The sequence below is a fragment of the Eriocheir sinensis genome, chromosome 12 (assembly GCF_024679095.1).
Source record: "Eriocheir sinensis breed Jianghai 21 chromosome 12, ASM2467909v1, whole genome shotgun sequence".
In the NCBI taxonomy this organism is placed as follows: domain Eukaryota; kingdom Metazoa; phylum Arthropoda; class Malacostraca; order Decapoda; family Varunidae; genus Eriocheir; species Eriocheir sinensis.
In genome coordinates this window covers 18,033,331-18,054,639 of record NC_066520.1, presented here as the reverse complement: position 1 = coordinate 18,054,639, position 21,309 = coordinate 18,033,331, and the positions used below count along the sequence as shown (strand labels likewise).

At 43.1% G+C, this 21,309-nt stretch overlaps 2 protein-coding genes across 4 annotated transcripts in view; both read right to left on the bottom strand.

The window, feature by feature from the left end:
- Window positions 1-440: 440 nt before the first annotated feature.
- On the bottom strand, window positions 441-13,920 carry LOC126997528 (GTPase-activating protein-like). 2 transcript variants are annotated; one of them, XM_050858671.1, is made up of 19 exons: window positions 13,768-13,920; window positions 12,020-12,140; window positions 11,539-11,746; window positions 11,249-11,325; window positions 10,927-11,083; window positions 10,459-10,643; window positions 9,381-9,534; window positions 9,093-9,241; window positions 8,531-8,732; window positions 8,129-8,240; window positions 7,747-7,853; window positions 7,266-7,427; window positions 7,073-7,146; window positions 6,482-6,588; window positions 5,833-5,957; window positions 5,369-5,487; window positions 4,822-4,973; window positions 4,510-4,693; window positions 441-4,225 (listed from the first exon to the last, which is right to left on the bottom strand). In XM_050858671.1, the coding sequence occupies exons 1-19, from the start codon at window positions 13,820-13,822 to the stop codon at window positions 4,102-4,104; spliced, it is 2,574 nt and encodes an 857-aa protein (XP_050714628.1). In that variant the 5' UTR covers window positions 13,823-13,920; the 3' UTR covers window positions 441-4,101. The 2 variants fall into 2 exon arrangements, with proteins under 2 accessions (XP_050714628.1, XP_050714629.1); XM_050858672.1 differs by having other exon boundaries at window positions 10,459-10,640.
- Window positions 13,921-15,661: 1,741 nt separating this feature from the next.
- LOC126997527 (uncharacterized) overlaps window positions 15,662-21,309 on the bottom strand; it is a 9,699-nt gene continuing 4,051 nt past the window's right edge. For both annotated transcript variants that reach the window (XM_050858670.1, XM_050858669.1), the window contains exons 2-3: window positions 20,332-21,309; window positions 15,662-17,129 (exon numbers count right to left, since the gene is read on the bottom strand). The exon at window positions 20,332-21,309 is cut by the window's right edge and continues 239 nt beyond it. In XM_050858670.1, coding sequence (XP_050714627.1) covers window positions 16,935-17,129; window positions 20,332-21,309 — 1,173 coding nt within the window. In that variant the 3' untranslated portion in view covers window positions 15,662-16,934. The remainder of the gene's footprint in view (window positions 17,130-20,331) is intronic.

Here is a 21,309-nt window from a genome sequence, read left to right as displayed (position 1 = left end):
CCACACCTAAATACCATATATCAATGCTAATTCAAAACGTAATCAGTGACCCTGTTCCCTGTTACCTGCCTTAACCCGGTAACTAAAGGTGATCATGTTTCTTAAAGGCCCCTCTAAGCGAGAAAAATGAGAAAACATCATCACTCAAGCAAACCATTTCATAATATATATCAACGCATTTGTGATCAGTTTATGCATCATCAATTTTTGGGGTTTTATATCATGGCAAAAATTTGGCCCGTCACTGGTACACCGTAAAGCCACAAATTTGGCCCATTGTTGTTACCAGGTTAACATGTATGTAGTCAAAAAAGTATATTCCTCAGAATGATTAAAAAGTACACTGAAACCTCAAGATAATAGAAGAATTTGAGAACATGAAACCTCACTCTGGCGGGAATATCTTATGGCGTTTGGGGAATTTAAATAAAACATTACGGTAAATTATTGAAACACTTTACTAGAAAACAAACAAACAAATAAACACACACACACACACACACACAAATACACACACACACACACATACAATGGTGACTGCTACAATAAGAGTGAAAAAGCGGAGAAAACAAATTCCCTCGCCATCACCAGTGTCGGCGTCCTCCTCCTCCTCCTCAGCCTGCAGTCATTAGTTAAAACCTTTCCGAATACCCATCAGGTGAAAATTTATGGCACAGTAAACATAATACAGGTAAGTAGACATTGGCCTCGAAAAATTTACTAACTCTAATTGGAATGTCGGGTTATCCATAAAAAGTCTCATTACCAAATCATGCCTTACGTGGAAACGAACCTTTACACTTTTTTTTTCATCGGGGGAAAGAAATGCATGTTACTTAGTTTGCAATACAATCATCCCTACCTGGTTTTGATTAGAGAAAAAAATATTGGAGACAAATTCTTGCCTGACTTTCGCTGAGTTAAAAGGTAAATATTCAGTTTAAAATTCATAACACCAATAATGCAGGGAACTGCATTCTTTTAAACCTTGCAAACATCTCCAAAACTTCATTACTGAGGTACAAAAAATAATGATAATAATCCTCTCAGTATCACTATCATCTTTAACTTCAATAAATAATTACTCCAGGTGACCAAAACTCACTTGTCACCCACACCCACACCCATACATACACACACACACACACACACACACACACACACACACCTGAGCCCCAGGGTTAGTGGCCAGCATACGTCCACCAACAATACTGAGCTTGGGATTAACTACATATCAATCTCGTCTCATTGCTGTCTTGCCGAGTAGCAGCAGCCACAGCAGCATCGCATGGCAGCCTGCCACCGGACACTAACTAATCTACTGTATGCGTGGTAGTGTGCTTCAGCCTTCTACATAATTATCTGGTTCAGGGTATCACTTGGCATTAAATTTGTACACAGTTAAATGATTGCTTTCACGTTATTTACACTGGGATGCTATACAGAAACAGGGGATGAGGGGGGAAGCAAGAGCAAGAACTAGAGTAAAAAGGAGAGGCAGAGCGAGAGGGAGAAGAAAAATGAGACCAAGAGAGAGAGAGAATAAATAAACTAAACTCACCTACTGAAAACTGAGACATGACAGGCAGGCTAAGGTAATGAACAGAAGATAAAAAAAGTTTGAGGCACAGAAGAAACAAAGACAGATAAAGAAAAAAAAAGAGTACAGCTGGGAGGATGAGTTAGAATAAAAACAAGGAAGACTGAAAGAAGTCACTGGGTATGGGATAAAGGAGAGAACAAGAGCAATGAGACACTTGACACACATAGATACTGAACATATTAGTCTCAAACAGGCACACCAAGCATACAACACTGAGTTACTCCCCACATTCTCTGGTATACACACAGGCACCGTCCTTCTAGTACATTACACTCACTTGGTCTATGTAAGGCAACCCTCAAGATATGTGAAAATTTGTGCATTTCCTACAATCCTTTTACAATCTTGTGGGGACCTTGCCCATGGCTCAGTAGTTAGTTGTACCTCCCGATGCCTGCCGTTTTAGCTTCTAATACTTGGATAAACACCGTCACTCACTGGCACGTCACACACAACACTGAATGAACAACACCACAAACTACTTCACTACTTCATAAACAACATATAAATACTACCTAGACATACATTCTGTACTTAAAAAACTTAAGTACTGTATTGTACAAAAGGTTATTACCAAAATATCACTGGTACCAATAAATGATTAAATGATAAAAATGATAAATGATAAAAAATTATGCCAAGAGAAAAAAAAATCAGGTGATGGCTGCAGCTAAGCTCCACCATACTTTTTGTGAGGGTATTATTACTGAATCAATCACCAACATGAGATCATACACCAAAATGGCCTTGCACACATGCACACAATGACACACACACATATATCACATTAGAGAGTCATTTGATTCACTTAAATATCTTTTAATGTACAAAAATGCAACAAAACTGATTGGCTGTAAAAAAATAAGGATAAATATTACTAGCAATACAGTACAACTGAAAACATTAACAAAGACTACAATTTAGGAAAATGAGCAAAGAAATTCTATGCTACTAAACAAACATGCGACACCCTTGCTCATCCCCTCAGCGCTGGTGGGGGCGACGGCAGAGCGGCCTGACTGGCTGACTGGCGGTGCTACATTGGCTGTCAGTGGGAGAGCGAATGCCATCTCCTTTGCACCCACCCACTTTGTTCGGATTTTGTACATGTCTTGAGTGTCTACTTTTGGCACAATATATCAGTTGGCCTCGACGCGTGTGCAGCCGTACAACTAGGCAGCAACAGTTGAACAGCACACGTGAAAATTTGCCATCAAGCAGCAAAACGTTATAAAATCAGAGTAAGAAAAAAATTAAAGCACGATAAAACTACAAACAATAAGATTGGAGCATAGGCTTTATGAGAACCCTAACTTCACCAATACTAATGACATATAGTACTGAAAAGAATATAAACAAAGCTATCCAAATTGTGACAAACATTTTTTTGTTTAGAGTGAATGATTTGTGACAAGGAAGTGCATGCTGGTCAGATGAGCTCTGGCATACAAGTTTGATTATATATTATGCTTGACATTGATGGCATTAGACCATGAGTGATCCTAAGTGTTGAACTATACTGTGTGTTGCTTTGTGTACACATTGTCAAAAGAAACACAATAAATACTGTGCTCTTTTAAATCACAGCAACACTGCCTTTGGCACTTGTCTCATGTGTGCATGTGTCTATACCTATGTCTATTTAATCTATCTTTCTACACACTTCAAGGTCCAATTCCAATTATACAAAATTCCCTCTTTTATGTCAATAATGTTTTCTAAACATGTAGAGAGCATGAATTAGAAAATGTGAAGTTCTGTTCAGTATGAGTCCAGCATGCATACTCTCAGTAGACCATTCTGAACGCTTGGCTCAAGTGTCTGACCTGCAGCCCCCAAGCGCCACACCCGACACACTACCACACCAGCCAGGTCTCCACCACCTGGTACAAATACCAATAAAATTAAATAACAGACTTTCATGCTAACTAAAACCTAAAATATAAAAATTCTTGGTCATAGCCTCAGAAATAACTTAAGTAAATATGCTACATAAATTGTGATATTTTTATGTTTCACCTCCCTGTACATAGTCTCTTTTGTTTACACACTCAAATTTATTTTCTTAAGGAGTCAAGGAGCATGCAGACTTTATTCTATACAAATATGATAAAATTCTCTGCAACTATTATCTTCAGCAAAAAAAGTTCTGGCACAGCTTTACTTTCTTTTTACAGTGTGCTCATATTCTTCATTAATTAAATAGAAGAATATGATACATAACTTTCTGGCACAGCATGAGACATTGATCAATAAAATAGAGTAATATAATCTGCAACTTTGCACTCAAGTGACCAACTACTTGATCAACAAGTAATATAATATCTTCTACTTCCTGTAACAAGTGAAAACCTGATACACACTAAACAATACAGGCGTCTGAGACTTTATCTCACCTCAGGACACACCCAGTGAACGTTGGCAGTTATGTTTATGTCACCAGGTGCCTCCCTACCTCTGCCTGATCTTCCCTTTGTCCCAGGGAGCAGCACCCATGGTCAGCAGGGACTACTGGACGTCTTGCGGACAGCATTATCAACCTCGCCAGTCCCTCCGCTGTTTTTAAACTTGGCAATATTGGAGGCCAACAACAGGTAGTTGTCATCACCAATGGGAGCTTGTCTGAAACAAAAGTAGATTCCAGATTGCAAAACTAAAAACTTGCTATGAGTTACTTTAGTAAAATTTCACAAGATGAAATCTACATCATGATTTGGCACATTATAAAAATTTTGTGACCTAATTTCAGATTAGAATATGTCGCAATCACCTAGACCAAGGCCTTTAAATAGCAGATAAATACATAGAAACACACCACCAGCAGAAACTTCTTTAGGGCATTGGACCCTCTCTTGGCTGGAGGTGCTGTATGAAGGAAAAATTATAAGGAAAATGTCAATGCTTACTTGGAGCCATAAGTAACAGAGTGCTTGAGGCGCAGCTGGTGGTTCTCGTGCTCCTGCTGCAGCTGGTGGACACTGGACATGAGAGAATGTAGGGACTGGTAGGTTCTTGCAGGGTTTTCCATCACCACACCCCCGATGCTCACCTCCTGGGACGTTCCATACAGATTTGCTTTCTCACACATGTCTGGAAAGGGGAAAATTCAATGCATAAACTAACAACCCTGAACACAAGCACATTTCCTGATTGAAAACAGCACAACATTACAAAGAAAATAGCTTGCAGTACAGGCAATGAAATCCTGGAAAACATACTATGCAGCTCTTCCAGATAGGCAAAGTTATCCACGAGGAGAGACTTGAGGCGCTCCATCTCACGGTCACTGTCGATGTGCACCTTCAAGTCACAGTCCAGGTAGTTGGACACAGCACTGCAACCTGGGGCATGCTCACTGGGGGACTTGCAACTAAAAAGACCCAAAAAGAAAATTAACAAATAATTGTGGTAAATTCAACAATGATTTTAACTAACTAACTAACTAAAAAAGGGGGATTTCTCAAGAGAAACATAAGAACAGATAAGATAAAGAAAAGGATTACTATCTTAAACTTTTCCTTCCTATTGTACCCAGGCTACACAGGATATGTGAAGTAGAGAGATAGTGAGTGAAGACATATACAAAGACACTAGAGTTTAAATCAAATAAATAAAATAAAGATGAAATAGATGATCTGTCACTGCAGAAGTACATAATAAATTTAGGCACATACAGGAAATTCTCACAAACTGGAGTTATATATTTCTCACGCCGTTAACAAATCAATGTGGATCACACCCCTGAGGCATGTCTGCATTACTCACCACAGCCAGTTGGAGTTGATGTATGCCCCGGGATGGTACTGCTTCAAGCGGTGGGTGTTATACTGGCATACTTTGGTTAACAAGTCCATCCACTCCTTCTCCTCCACACAATTCATTGCCTGTGTGAAAGAACAGATAGCATATAGTGTCCATACTCCTCCCTCTCGACCTGTTTTGTATCTTTCAGTAATAATAACAATAGTATCACATGATCAGTCTATACTGATGTAACATACTCATATAACATTGGAGTATGCAAAATTAAGCTTATGTTACTTCATGTGATAAATATACTAAAAAGTTGTATTAGCATTATAAATTCTGCTTCTGCAATCATTTTTGTGCAATAAAGGCAGAATAAACTATTATAAAGTTTCCAAAATATTGAATTACTAATCATGCCCACACCGAGAAACTCATTGCCCCAGGAATGACGAGAGCACCACAGCACTTCAAGACCTCACCTGGATGTACAGCGTTCTTCCTTCCTGAACCAACTGGAACATGTTCTTTATTTTGAATGAGGACTCCTGGACCCTTTCCACAGCAAGGATATTCTCCACTGGAATATCACAAAGGGGTTGCCCACCTGCAGAGATGTAAAAAAGGGTATATATCAAGATGAGAATTCTGAACTAACAGTATGACCTGGCTTTCAGTGATAGTCAAGTGCAAGGTAAGCATAAGTAGCCCTGGACATGATCTTTTATTTTTTTTTACAGCAAGGGAAGGAGCTCTAGGGTAAAAGAAACAAAACAACGACAAGAAAGCCCACTAAACACTGCTCCATTAAAAAAAAAAAAAAAAAAAAAAAAAAAAGAATGAATAGCCAGAAGAGAAGTCAATATGCCAGCAACATCACAGCTGGCATTCTCATACTTCCCTTGATACATGGTTCAAGATCCTATTGACCGTGAATGGTGAAGTCCGACACATCTACGATTACCAGCTATGAGTACGATGCCCCCTCACCCTGATGTGTACAAATATGTTTTATGATAAGGATAAAAGTAATAATGCTAACATGAATGACAGTTTTTTGTTGTATAAGAGTAAAGGTTCTCCAAGTTTCTCTTTTATAACTATCATCACGCCTCATCTAACACAACCAACCTTCTGTTTTGGAGTAGGTGAGGCTGTGAGTCGTGAGTCTGAAGAAGCGGGTCTTGAAATTCTTAATACCAAACTTCTTCCGTCCCTGGGCTCTCTTGATCATGATGCTGAAAAGGTAAATGGTATCTTAAATGCAAACCAAATGAACTACAATGAGGACTCCAGTCTCTTCAACCCAGCTTCAATATTGAACTACTTGTGTGTGAAAAATATGACTATGAATTGACCTACAGCCTAGCTTCAGCACATCATTATCTTTTTCATCATAACTTAAATATCAACACCAACATAATAAGCCAACCTTCTGTCACCTCCTATCTTAGCTTATTCTGGTTCTGTTACTATTTTGGATGTCAGTATGGGATAATAACACAACAAAGACACCTGCCACACAAATTACAAACCTCTCATCCTCTGGTGGCACAAGGAAAAACAAAGTAGATTAGTTAATGGCAAATTGTTAGTGATAAAAACTGCACCAATACTGTTTATCCTCAAATGATACTAACCACACTTATATTCGGAATCAATAATTGCTTGAACTTAAACCACAGACTCCAACGACTGGGTTTGTTGAGCGGCAGTACTTACCCTTCCTTAAGTATTACCGGAGTGTCATGTGCCTTTTGACTTCCATTGGGTATTGATGACAGTATCTCCAGAAACTAGAGAGAGAAGATACAGTGTTTGATGGTTGGTTACGACTTACAGATGTAAATGTATCACACAAAAATACATACGAGAATTGTACATTTTGTAATCAACCACAGCACTGAAAACTTACCGTGCGGGTTCCCTCCACATGCTTGTCTGTGATGTAGTGGGCGAACACTTCCCGCATGTAGCTCTCCCGGAAACTCTGGTGCGGCTGACGTGAACTGACCTGGTTGCCGACACTCTGCACTATCTTGCTTAGCAGCGTCAAGGTGCGTTGTGTTGATGGGTCCTGTGAAATGGAAGGGCAATATGTAAGTTGTGGAATTAGTTTAACTGCTTTGATACATGCATTCCTTTCCTCTATGTGACAATGACAAGAACAGTGTCAGAAGCCAGATTAGCTGTCCAATATCCTTATAACAAATACAATAGGGTGATCTTTCCCTCATGAATTTAATACTTCTCTTTCCTCTTAGTTTCATTCCTTAATCCCTACCACCACTTGTGTGAAAAATGGAGTTTCAAAGATGACAATGATTTTTCTTTCAAAAGCTAGGATAGTTCTTCATGGTTAAGTGACACTAAGACAAGTGTGTTTTTACACTCACAATCTGCTCTGAAGTGAGGTCGAAGAGCTTGGGATGGAGGATGGCTGGAGCAAAGAACCGGAGAAACACAAACCCAGAAATAACTGAATATCTCACTTCCCGTTCATCTGTTTGTGAAGAAGTGAAAAAATAAATAGTGCTACTGTAACTTCACTGATCATATAAACACAATTCATTTATATAATAACATAACAAAATAACAAACGACAATACAGAAATTTTGGATGACAAGAGAAAAAAGAAGGAAAGAAAAAGAGGAAAACAGCAGACCCAGACAGTGAAGAACTACATCACGGAGTGCCGTTACAAAGGTGAAACTCCCAACTGTCAACTCAAGAATTATAAACAGCATGAGAGATAAGAAAGAGTGGACGTGACATACTTGGAAAATAGGTGTTGGCCAGTTCCTTGAGCTCCGAAAATATTTGGCACATGACAGGTGGGCAGTTGAGGGCTGAATTAATTATTGGCTTCAGGATCTGATTAATATATTCCTGAAAAGATGAAAGTAATCAGAATCAATATATTCCTGGAAAGACAACAGTAAAAATAACATCATTCAGAATTCCACTACCTACAAACAAAGCTCTTACAAATAAAAAGAGAATGATGCAATAAGGACACTGAATATAATAAGGAGACTAAACAAGAGCACACTTTATAGATCTTAAGGATAGAGACTTCTGTAGCTACACTGGGTCTAGATTAAACAGCAACACATCTTCACTGGCATTACTGATAACATCCAACAAGTAACAAAACAAGCAAGAACATTATAGAATACCTTAAGATTACACAGATTAGCCTCCCGACTCTCTCCTGGTTGCAGCTTGGTGGGGTCTATCTCACAAGGCTTTCTCTCTCGGAAGATGAGGTCAAGGGTGGGCTTGAGGGTTGAGCGAAGGTAGTGATGACCCACCAACTTCATCAACTCGTCAATGCACTTAGAAACAAGGGTATTGCCCCGGAAAATTGTGTTTGTGTCCCTGGAAAAGATCAGAGGATGGTTAATTGGCATGTCCAACCCAAGTAACAATAGTACACTGTAACTGGCAATGAAAGAAAGCTTGCTCCATAATCTGAGATGGAAGGAAACTTAAACTGTACAAGAAAAACATTGGTGTTAAAGTGTGTTGCCCTTTTTAACCACGTCATGTGACATCAAACTCCATAACAATAAATAATGACTGAGGATGTTAAAATAAACACGCTCAGCTTTTATCTTTAAATGATCAATAAACTATAAGGGAAAAGGAATTATGACTGGCCTGGAAAGCTATAAAGTGATGCAACTCAAAAGTCTTGCCATAACAGCACAAGGTAAGCAATCACCGACAGCTACTTACGTGATCTTTGATATTTCATGACGTGCGAAGGCGGAGACGAAGGGAACCACCTGGCCATGGTGGAGAAAGACTCGAGTAAGGGACTGAACCACATCGTGCTTCTGAGGCACCACCTCACCCAGTAACCAGGCCACCGAGGCAGTGATGGGCTGTAGGGAAAAGAAGAAAGACATTAAATACTTTCCACCACACAAACATGATGAAATTTAATACTAGTAAGTAATAACAACATGATTACTAAGGTTTATTTATTTCCACTCATCCACAGTACTGCACACACTGACGTACCTCCACCCCAGTGCTCTGCAGGATGAGGTTGCGGAGAGAATCGTATGACTGACTAGAGAAAACATTATCGGAGGTATAATGAATGTTTAGCCTCAGGGTACCTAGGTCACCCCTTTGGTTCTTTCCTGCTGAGTTTCGGGGCTGAAGAAAGTACCTGTGTCGAAATAATGAAGAAATTAAAAACAAATAAAAAAGACCAGACTAGTTTAAGAATGTCAAGATGTGAATGTACCTCGGTTTACACGTTAAACCCTGTCACACCTACCTGAATATGATCGGCAAACCCACCAAGACTCAAGTCGGTAGCTAAAATCGCCAGCACCACTGAGTCTTGACGCTGTTCAACCATGATGGGAGGTGCCACGAATTTTTAAAGCATGCACAAAAAATTTGTGGCACGGCCAGATTGTCAAGAATCAGTACGCAGTCCACGTACAGTCCCTGACAGTGGCAGGCAGTCGGCGAGCAGTCTGAGACATGTTGGCGTGTGCTCCTGAATCAACCCTAAAGACAACCTACAGGCTGACTGCCAGCATGCCACAGACCATGAGGCAACTGGCCGCGGACCCCACCCCTGGAGGGCCTGGGGGGAGTCAGGAACTTGGCAACACCATGCTGAATTGGCACTCCATGTTGCTGACAGCCACCACTCGCCTCAAGGAGTGATGGCCCCTCACACTTGGTTCAAATACTATACTCCATGTGTCAGTAAGGGGGTCAGGGACAGGTCAGCGATGGGTTGGCGGGAGGGCAGCGTGTACTCGCCAACCGCCTGATGACTGTGCCAAGAATTCATGGAACGGTTGGGTCGGAGTCAGCAACCATACGCCATTCAATCGGCAATGGGTTGCCTCGCAATCAGCAGGTGGTTGACGGGCAGTCAGGGTGTGGTTGCTGACAGTCATGGCTTGTTCAAGGCCGGCCAAGAATCGGGGGCAGTTGACGACAAAACTGTTACGACTCAGGTCTTGGCGTGTTCACCATCCTTGGTCATGATGGTGTGACAGGGGCTTTAGAGAACCTTGCCCAGTGTAATGCCTACATGTGTGAAACATGAATAAATACATCCAATACTTACCAAGCATCTCGCTTCTTAAGCCCCATATCACTGAGTGGGATCTTGACTTCTCCGAGAAACACGTTACCAAACACACCCGGGGAGTCGTGCCATAGTGCCACCCGCACCTCCTGGAAGCCTGCAACCTCCTCCACCAGACTGTACATGTTCTCCCGGTCCTGGCTTCCGCCCCTCTGGTTACTCTGCTGCAAGATGAGGGAGAGGAAGGTTGAGGCTCCTGCTACTAAGTGACAAGCAATGGAATGGAAATGATTATGGAGCAGCCAGCAATGCCACCTTTACTCTCTGAAGATGCAATGTCTCCTTCATAACCCTAAAGAGAGACCTACGCCAGAGTAGAAGGAAGGAGGAGGTACAAATCAGAAAGGATTAAGAAGTGTTAATATAGTGGAATACATATAGGTGTTTTCCTATCCCTAAAATTTCAGGATAAACTATTTTCACTCTGAACAAACACTCCACTTTTACCTCAAACATGAAGGCTTCATCAAAATGAGGGCTAACAGTCTTCTTCTTGGCTTTGGTCCTCTTGGTTTCTTGCTTTTTGTTGGTGTAGATCATGGTGACTGAGGCAAGGGGATCACATGAACCATTGATGATAGCCAGGTCGCTGCACTCTAGGATCCTGGAAGGGGAAATAGCTGGAATTAGTAACATGTATGCAATAAGAGGGCCATTCTTAGCACAAAACCAGTCAGTTGAAAGCAAAATAATATATATCCCCAGCAATCCATAATGGCTAATGACTGTCTGCTTTACTGTGAGATCCTAGGACTGGCAGTACACTTACTTGACTTCCACCATGTGTTGACAGCAGTCATTCAGGTGCCGCACCTGAAGTGGCCGTACCTCAACGTGGACTTTCCCCTGAGAATGCATCACATTTAAATCACTGACCAAACAATGGAGTCAATGAAGAAAAAAAAAGGTAAAAATTATATTTCAAAAAAAGGAAGCCAATGAGCTGTTATGAAGTCAGAAAACAATTGATTAAATGGAAACTTTTGAGAAACTAATGAATCTAAAAAATAAATATGAATGAGGGCAGGAGGTAAGAAACAAGAAAAGCTTTCATTTTACCTGGACCTCTGAGTCTGCATCCACTGGCGTGATGGGAAACCACTGGTCCCTGCCGTGGTACTTGTGGAGGTGCTCCTTCTTGATGGACACCTTTCCCATGATTTTGTCCGTCTTCATGGGGCGGTCACGCTCGTACAGGTAGAATGACAGGAACCGAAACTCTCTCGGAATGTCAAACTGGAATTCCTCACCAAAGAAGACAGACATGCTGGAAATACACACCAAAGATGGAATTACAATACAGCTACAGCAGGGCACTTGTTAAATTTTAGTGAGTAACTGCTCTCTCTCTCTCTCTCTGCCAACCCTGGTTTTTACAAGGGTGTAGTCCCTTTCCTTCAATGAGCTTTCTTTCTCTCATGAATGTTTCTCCTCACACTGGAATTGCTGTATTTTAACATTATTCTTGGATTACTTTGACTCCCCACCCCATGCTTTTAGAAAACATGGCTCTTAAGTCTTAGAATGCAAAAGGACATACTCCAGTGTCTTTTCTGCTGTGGCTGAGCGGAATATTTCCTCCTGGTCGAGGGAGATGGCGCAGTAGACATCTCTCTGCCCTCCACTGCCATGGTTGCGCAGGACAAGGTTTTTGGCTTCACCTGCAAGGGACATGATCATATTGGTCTCCAGAAAAACAGAATATACATCAGGGCAAGGCATGGACCCTAAAAAGAAAATGCAAACACCCATGATTCTTAAAGATTAAAATACATAATTGCCGAGTATTAGCATTTTGCAAGAGTAATAAAATTAGAATAATGAGACTTTCTCAACTTGAACTAATTCTTTGTTTTTATAAGCTATATATCGCTGGCCGTCATGTGTGCAAAGGCACCCATAACCTTACCTAACAATAACACTGAAATACATTAATATGGTAGTTAGGGTAAAATTTCAGAAGTGCACCTGCCAACACCCAACCACCCGTGACAACCACCAACGGCACAGCACGGATCAAAGTATGTAGCTAACTATTTATTGTAAACAACTAAATCCAACCAAACTATATCTAACCTAGCCTGATATGATGTTTTTTATTATGGAGATAAGTTTTAATTTCTTGAAATCACTATACAATTGACTTTTTAATGCCCGAGGTGCACCCACCAATGCCCCGCTCCCACCGGTTATCACTGGCCAGCAACCTAACCTTATGTAACCTACCTAACAGGGGGGTCTTCACCCCCTTCGACCTCCCTAATGAAGGGCTTCACCCCCCTTGACCCCCTTATATTTTCCTGAAGTCATTCATAAATGCCGCCCCATCCCATCCTGTGCTGCATATTTCCGCTGGCCCACACTGCATGCCTAATAAATTTAAACCAACCTAACCTAATGTTACCTACCTAACAGGGAAGGCTTCAACCCCTTCGACCTCCCTAATAAGGGGCTTCACCCCCCTTGACCCCCTTCTGTTTTGCAGAAGTCATTCATAAATGCACTGCATTCAAAAGTTCATTCATAAAAACATTCCATAATGTAAGTATCAACTTCACAAGAGGTGACTACCCCTTCTTCAACACTGGGCCAACTAAACCTAACAACCTGACATAACCTAAACCGAGCCTAACAGAACTAAATCTAATAGAGGTGGCTACCCCGTCTTCAACATTGGCCCAACTAAATCTAACCTGATGTAACCTAAGTCTAACCTAATTCAACTGAATCTAATGAAGGTGTTGGCTGTCACCTAAGTATCTACCTTTACCTATTACCCAAGTCTTCACCTGAGTAGTTACCTGTGCCCTAATTATTTAAATGTGACCTGTGTTTCACCTACCTGTACCTGTGACCTAAGTATTGACCTGTGACCTCAGTTTTCACCTGTCTTACCTATGACCTGAGTATTAACCTGTGACCCGAGCATTTGTCACCTACGTATTTGCCTGTCAATTACGTGTTTACCTGTCACCTGAGCTTCCCCTGAGCCATCCCCTGCAGGACCCCCCCTCACCACCCTCCCCCCCCTCGCCTGACCCTGGGAGCACGCCACCACCTTTTTCACGCCCCCGCCCCCCTTCAGCAGTGACCTTGAGGCTCCAGGGTCACAAAAAGGTCACCGTGGGGCTAAAACAACAACAGGTGGCTTGCCCGTACCTGTATTTCTAGGTCACTCCCCGGCCCCCTTACCCCCCCTGGCACGCCCTTAGATCACCTGGCCATGTTATTTAGACCCTTAGGAGGATTTTTAGTGTGTTAAGTAAAGGGTAAAGGTGTCTACGTTACCTATTTTAACCCTTAGTCTCTGCTCCAGCCTGACCTGGCCGGGCGAGGCAGCCATCTTGCTCCATCACTGCCTCCTCCTCTTCTTCTTGTGACCGGTAATGGCCCTCCTCTTCTTCTTCTTCGGTCGGCCTTCCTCCTCCTCTTCTTCTTCTTGTGTCGGCCTTCTTCTTCCCCTTCTTCTGTCGAACTTCTTTTTCTTCTTCTGTCGACCTTCTTCTTCTTCTGTCGACCTTCTTCTTCTGTCGACCTTCTTCTTCTGTCGACCTTCTTCTGTCAGCCTTCTTCTTCTGTCAACCTTCTTCTTCTTCTTCTTCTTTTTCTTCTTCTTTCAGTCTTTACACCTTGATCTTCCAAATTTCTTCATGTCCTTAATCTATTTTTCTCTATGGCTTCAGCAGTGTTCTCCTAGACCTAGTTCATTTAATTGGTCCTAAAGTCTCCATTCATTCAGTTGGTCCAGCGCAGGAGTATACTCTAGCTGTGGACTATATAAAATATACCCATTCTGGGCCATTAGTATCCATTTTGGTCCATTAGTACCCATTCTGGTCCATTAGTACCCATTCTGGTCCATTAGTAACCATTCTGGTCCATTAGTACCCAGTCTAGTCCATTAGTACCCAATATGGTCCATTAGTACCCATTCTGCTCCATTGGTACCCATTCTGGTCCCTTAGTACCCATCCTGATTCATTGGTACCCATTCTGGTCCATTGGTACCCATTCTGGTCCATTAGTACCCATTCTGCTCCATTGGTACCCATTCTGGTCCATTAGTACCCATTCTGTTCATAATAATAGTAGACGACGCACCACAAAAGGACCAACGCTCAGGGCTGCCAACCCAACACAGTTCCGCTGCTCATTTGGTAAGGTATTATTTTGTATCTAACTTATCATTGAATATCAATTTTGTTGTCTGGTAACTACGAATATATCTGGCATCACCTTATTAATCTCGTCAACAGAAGAATTGCTCTTTATTTTACTACAACACCCCATCGATGTTTCACAAATACCCCGGTGATAACCTTATCAATGGAAGTGAGGTAAAGCTGTCAATTTATGTATTTATTTATGCTTTGAACGGAATATTCACAATGAATCTGAAGTGAAACATTATTTTCTTCCTTGTTTATTTTGAAGTAAGGCACCAGCATGCGACGTGCGTAGTGGAGCAAAAGGAGAACGGGAAATTCATTCACAAATGGAGCAGCCACCAGCTGTGTGTGTGTGTGTGTGTGTGTGTGTGTGTCATTCACCACGGTGTACCCCGCGCTGGACTCGCGATTCTCAGTAATCTCCCTGAAAGAGGCTGCAATAAATCTCATTATTCCATGACAAGCCTTGTTTTGAGGCTTAATAATTGCGTGTGTGCCTGCAGCGACAACACCAGCCACGTGCGCACTACCACGCAGTGTAGGCTACATACTCTGTAGGCTACTCTGGGCTACTCAGCACTACTCTGTGGACTATTCAACACTACTTTGAAGGCTACACAGCACTACTCTGTGGGCTATTCAACACTACTTTGAAGGCTACACAGCACTACTCTGTGGGCTACTCAGCACTACTCTGTGGGCTACTCAGCACTACTCTGTGGGCTACTCAGCACTACTCTGTGAGCTACTCAGCACTACTCTATTGGTTACTCTGTAAGCTACTCGGCAAGATACTTAGGAGGATAACTTGAAGGCTACTCAGCACATTAGGAAGTTACTCACCGGGCTACCCTGAAGGTTACTCAACAGCTACTCAGCAGGGTGGCGTGACGTGACCTTGCGGGTATTTGGGCAGGACAACTTTGAGACATTGCTTGAAAACTGAATCTGACCCACCATCATAAAGCTATTGATCAACTAACAGGTGTGAGGAACAATGAAAAGTCTACTAATGATGTCTAAAAATGTTATTACAATCAGTTTTACAGTAGTATTCATGGGGTGAAAACTTACTTGCTATTATACTAAATATACCAAAACTTCAACTACTCTAGATTACTGAAGACTTATCCAAACATGCTCAACTTATAGAAAACTTAATCGTATGAAATCATTATCCAGTATGAGGGACAATGATTCATTTTGCCTGTACCATCAAAAGATTATGATTAAAATGATTGTGATGTGGTGATCAGTGGATGCTGGGCGTGGCTGTTAGGATGACTGGTGATCCTTGTGATGACTTCGAGTAGTGAGCTAAATGCATACCTACATAGCTGGGTATGGAGGATGAGATATTTCGTGACAGATATGATAACTGTGCTCCTATTAGTGCAATGATGATGATGATGGTATGAACTGAGAGTGTAGATAAGTGGTTCCCAGAGTAGTATTGCTGGTGTGTGTGTGTGTGTGTGTGTGTGTGTGTGTGTGTGTGTGTGTGTGTGTGAACAAGAACAGAAAGATGGGAGATGACTGAAACGTATGACTGACGTATATGATGAGTTACAATGGAGGATGAGGACACAGATGCGATGAAACAGTATGAAGATAACAATAATAACAACAACAACAACATAAGCAAGGGAGTAGGAGAATCATCACCAACAGCAAGGTAATTCGTGGAGGAGGTCGTGTGTGGGTAACGGTGTAAAATAAACAGTGGCAATAACCAGGAAAACAAGAATCATAATGTTCCCTAATAACAAAGTAACTCGCCGAGAATACGAACGGCGACAGACTCAACGAGAGAACAGGGATCAACTGTGCTAATGGTTGAGGAGGCTGTGAATTCCCTTGAAGTTAATAAGTTGATGGTACAAAGGAGATCGTGACGGGGTGGTGATGAGGGAGGCGGCAGCGTGGGGGAGAATTCTCAATTATCATTATTTTCTGGAACGAGGCGGAGACAGTGGCGACAAGGCTGTATTATACGACACCAAACTATGACGAATCAACCTTTCTTTTCCTTCCTCCCCGTGAACAATATTGAAGTATAATGAAAGTTTTGTGGATTATTCGACTGTATGGGGAGATAACAGCTCTTGGAATGGTTTTATTTTGCGTGGCTGTGAATGTAATAAGAAAAAAATCCGATATGTAATTCCCTGAAGAGTATCAGGAAATAATATGTCACCGAATCATCCCTTCAACAGCATCAAGTATCAATATCACTGAAACTTTCCTTTAACGCCATCGTCAGGTGGGTGTCGATCCCCCCAACGCTCACATGTACTCGGGTATCACATAGTCGCTGGAGAAGTAGATGTAATCGGTGTCGTAGTTCTTCCTGGGGATCACAGGGCCCATGAAGACGGCCTCGGGAATGTAGTTGGTGATGCTGAGGACGCCAAGCCCGAGATAGTGACACCCGAGGCCCAGAGAGCGTCGGACACGGCGGCCCCAGCCCAGACAGAGGCCCTGGAGAGAGGCGGGGGCAAAGGTATACACGCTATTAAAACAAGTGGAGCATCTACCTGCCCTCCTTTCCTGCCTTCCTTCGTCTCCTCTTCACCAGCCCACCATGACATCAAAATTCAAGTTCCTGTGGCCTAGCGGGGTATTAGGAAATTCATACACACGGTTAAAAACAAGTGTTGCATCTACCCTGTCCTCCTTTTCTCCCATCCTTCGCCTCATGTTCACCAGTCTTTCATTATATATATTAAAAAAAAACTCGAACTACTGTGGCTTAAATCAACTCGTCCTGGCGGATTATTAGATTCTTTATACACGCGATTAAAAACAACTGTTGCATCTGTGCCTTGTCCTTCTTTCCTTCCTTCGTCTCCTGCTCACCAATCGTCCATGACATCAAAAATTCAAATTAATGTGGCATAAATCAACTCGTCCTGACCCTGATGATAAACGAGGTATTTGATCATTTATACACGGGATTAAAAACAGGAGTTGCATCGGCCCCATTCTCCTTCCTTCGTCATTTTTCCTTTAACTCCTTCATCTCGTTTCCTATTCACCCATCTCCCAAGACATCACTCCACCGAAACCCAATGTTCTCTGAATGAAGTCAATTCGCCCTGTCACTATGAAAGGAAGGGACACATTCACACAAACGAAAACGTGTACGTCACGTCTGTCACATCCTCCCTGTCTTTCACAATATCCTATGGCGTCATTACAACAAAAATCCATTGTGCTACTCTGCCATATATAGGTAACCTCGCGCCCTGGCCCCTATACAGTCGAGAGCTACTTTAATTCATCTATCATCCTCCCATTCTCCAATATCCCTTCACCCTCACGTCGCCCTACTACTGTCAGTCCCCAGCTCACTTCACCTCCACTCCAGACCGACCCTCCACCCTACTTTTCTCCAGTCAGCTGCTCTGCATATGGGCATCTAACGCACTCTAGCGGAGGCTCTGAGCAAGGACCCACCAGACCCATGCCAGCCCTCCTCCCAGCACAACCAGACCAGACCAGACCCCCATCGCAGGAGCCGCCTCGTTGAGCTCTGAACAAGCTCATCATCGCTACATCCGCTCGCCCCCAAGGCCACTCCTGGGGGCATGGGTGTGCTGGGAGACTGAGAGAAAGGAAAATGCTGTCGGAGGTGTGGTCGTGAGTCAGATGGTAATGCATGGTGGTCATTAGTGATGCTCGATACATTCTAATTAAGACCTTGGGAGGAAATCTGCCCGCTCGGTGTTGTACCTCTATAGCGAAGACATGATACCCCAATATAGATGGCCAGATTTAGTTCCAGGGGTGATTTAGATAAGTGGTATTAGTGGAGGTGATGTGGAAGGGGTAACTTAGATAGGTGGAGGTTGTAATGGGTGTGGCGGACGCAGGAAGTGGATAACAGGGCGGGGACAGAAGGAAAAAAAGGACTGGTGGTAGTGCTTGTTTTTGTTCCACGAGTCATGGTATTAGCGTTTCTATGCGGCAATTTTAGCTTTACTACTATACTACAATGATGGGAGAAGACGGAGGGGCAGTGGTGGTGGGGGGGGGGGTTAGTTAATGTGGGGGAGGATTCGAAGTGGTAGTGGTGGTGGTGGATGCAGGGCCGTTGGAGAAATAACCAAAACGACAAAGGAACGTCATATAATAAATCCCTATGCGTTAGTAGTGAACGAAAAGTCTTCTCTCCCGCGACACATGACTAACACAACACACTCGAGTTACCTCAATTTGCCTCCCTCACATATACCCAAGTAACCGCTTATTCACCTCCCCACCACCATCACCAGACCACCAGTAAGGGACGGAAAGATGCGTAGGAGGGAACAAATGCGTATGTAAGTCACTGTAGACGCGACCATGGCAAGCACATATAACATAACTTACATTCTACCATTTATCAAGGAGTTTGAGATTAGATTAAGCTTGCGGATGTGTTACTGACTTATCACTCTGCAACGGAGGTGATAATCTAAGTTGGTATAAGGAAAACGCTGCAATGGTGATAGTGGTGAATGTGGTGATCGTAATGGTGGGTGATGGTGATACGTAGCGATGGTAGTAGTAGTAGTAGTAGTAGGAGTAGTAGTAGCAGTAGTGGTAGTAGTAGTAGTAGTAATAATAGTGGTAATGGTGGTGGTGATAGTGTTGAGAGCTTTCCTGTTAGTGATTATGGTGTTGATGGCAGTGGTGGTGGTGGTGGTGGTGATGCTGGTGGGGTGAGGATGAGGGTAATAATAGCTATGGCAATGGTGATGAAGAAGGTGATTGGTGGCCGCTATAGAGGTGGTGATGGTGATGACGGTGGTGAGAGCGGGCATAGAGTTAGTGATGATGGTGGTGGAGGTGGTGGTGATGGCGAGTGACAGAGTATATATGGTTTTAGTGGTGATGGTGTTGGTGGTAATGGCGGAGGTGATGTTGATTTGGTGACTGTGGTGGTGGTGATGATGGTGGTGTTGGTAGTAGTGACAGTGAGCATGATGTTTATTCGGCGGCTGTGGTGGTAGTGACGGTGGTGGTAGTGGTGGTGGTTCCCCAGGTGGCTCGTGTTGTCACTCGCTGCCCCGCCCACTTCCTTGTTACAGCGACGCATAGGACGCAAGAAGAGGCAGCGGGTGGCTCTCATTGCACCTCCACCACCACCACCACTACTACTACTACCGTCATTACATCTAATCTTCCTCTTTGATCCACTTATATTAAATGTCATGTAGCTTTTGAGTGATCGTCCTCCTTATAAACTCTGGACCGCATTCTCAGAAGCTCGCGGCTCCCACAAGAAGTATTTCCTAAGGCCACACAAGGGATTAGTCGGGTTCTCATGAGTGTTTTTTCGCGTCCCTGGTGCAGATGCCTTGTCAAACTATCCATAGGCTCATAAAGCTATCCATGGCAATCCCCGCAACAACCTCTACGGAAGCTTTATCTAATGTGAGTGTGTAGTTTCCGAGATGTTTGAGTATATGAGCCCTACTGCACGATCCATATTATTATAGTTCATCATGGATTTACGAAGTTACTCCTCACACAATAGTTTGCATTTAAAGTAGGAAAAAGTGATGTTTGAGTTGAACTGAATAGACTTGGATTGTCATGAGTTTGAGTATTGTGGGATAAATTTGTTTCGTCTGTCTGACGCACCCGGTTTGATTAAATGCAAACTATTCTTAGCTTTACGTCAACAGGACATTACTTTCGTTCCTGGTCGCCTCTTCTTCTCTGGGGTGACGCCCTGTGTGTCGTCCTCGGTCGAGGTCGTCCTTGAAGCCGTACACTTTTGGTCCTCCTCGGCGTCATCTCCGTCAACGTTGGTCTCAGCCATCACCTGCTCCTCTTCGTCGTCCTCTTCTTCCTCATCCACTAACCACTGTTTATCTTCTTTCCTGAGCCTGCCATTCACAGAGAGTAAGCGTCGCAAGATGTGGCGTAGCTTGTTGCGTTTTCTTGTGCTTCCTTGCGTCCCCGGGATGTCGCACGAACTCGGCACAAACACTCGGTTCGGTGACTCTTGGACGGAAGGCTCGCGCTGAGGCAAAAAGACTTCGATAACGTGCGGCTCGTCAGCATTACCCTCCTCCGTTTCCTCAATGACAGGTGGAATGGATAAACTTTCAGAATGCGCTGGGTGCGCGACTGACGAGTGGATGGAGTGAGGCATCACGGCGTCTTTGCATCGCTTGAGGTTAATACTGTTCATTTGTTCCTGCAGGTCAGAGGAATCCACGAACTTCTCGTACTTGGAAGACGTTTCATTCTCGTTTGATCGCGCTTCGCCTCCGTTATTGCCGACAGTTTCGAGGAAATCGCCGAGCTCATTGTTTCTGTGCTTGCGGGGTTCTGGTGCCAAGGGTGAGTCAGTCTCCGAGCCTTGAGAGAGTAAACACTTTTGGCCCAGTGAGTCAGTTTTCGCAAGAAGCCCCTGACACAGCACCTCCGTGTCACCTTTGGCTTGAGGCCTTAGACTGTCGGGTTCTTTTGCATCAGCCACTTGATCTTGAGACTCGGATGTTTCCTCTTCTGGAGGTGACTTTCTCTCGGAAGAATCAGAATTATGTTTGCCACGAAACAAGCTGAACATTGTACTGCCTCTCGGTGCCGGAGCGTGAGCACCGCCGCCTTGAGCCTCTGAAACCTTGGAGAGGTGCTCGTGATTGAATTTGTTGTTATTATT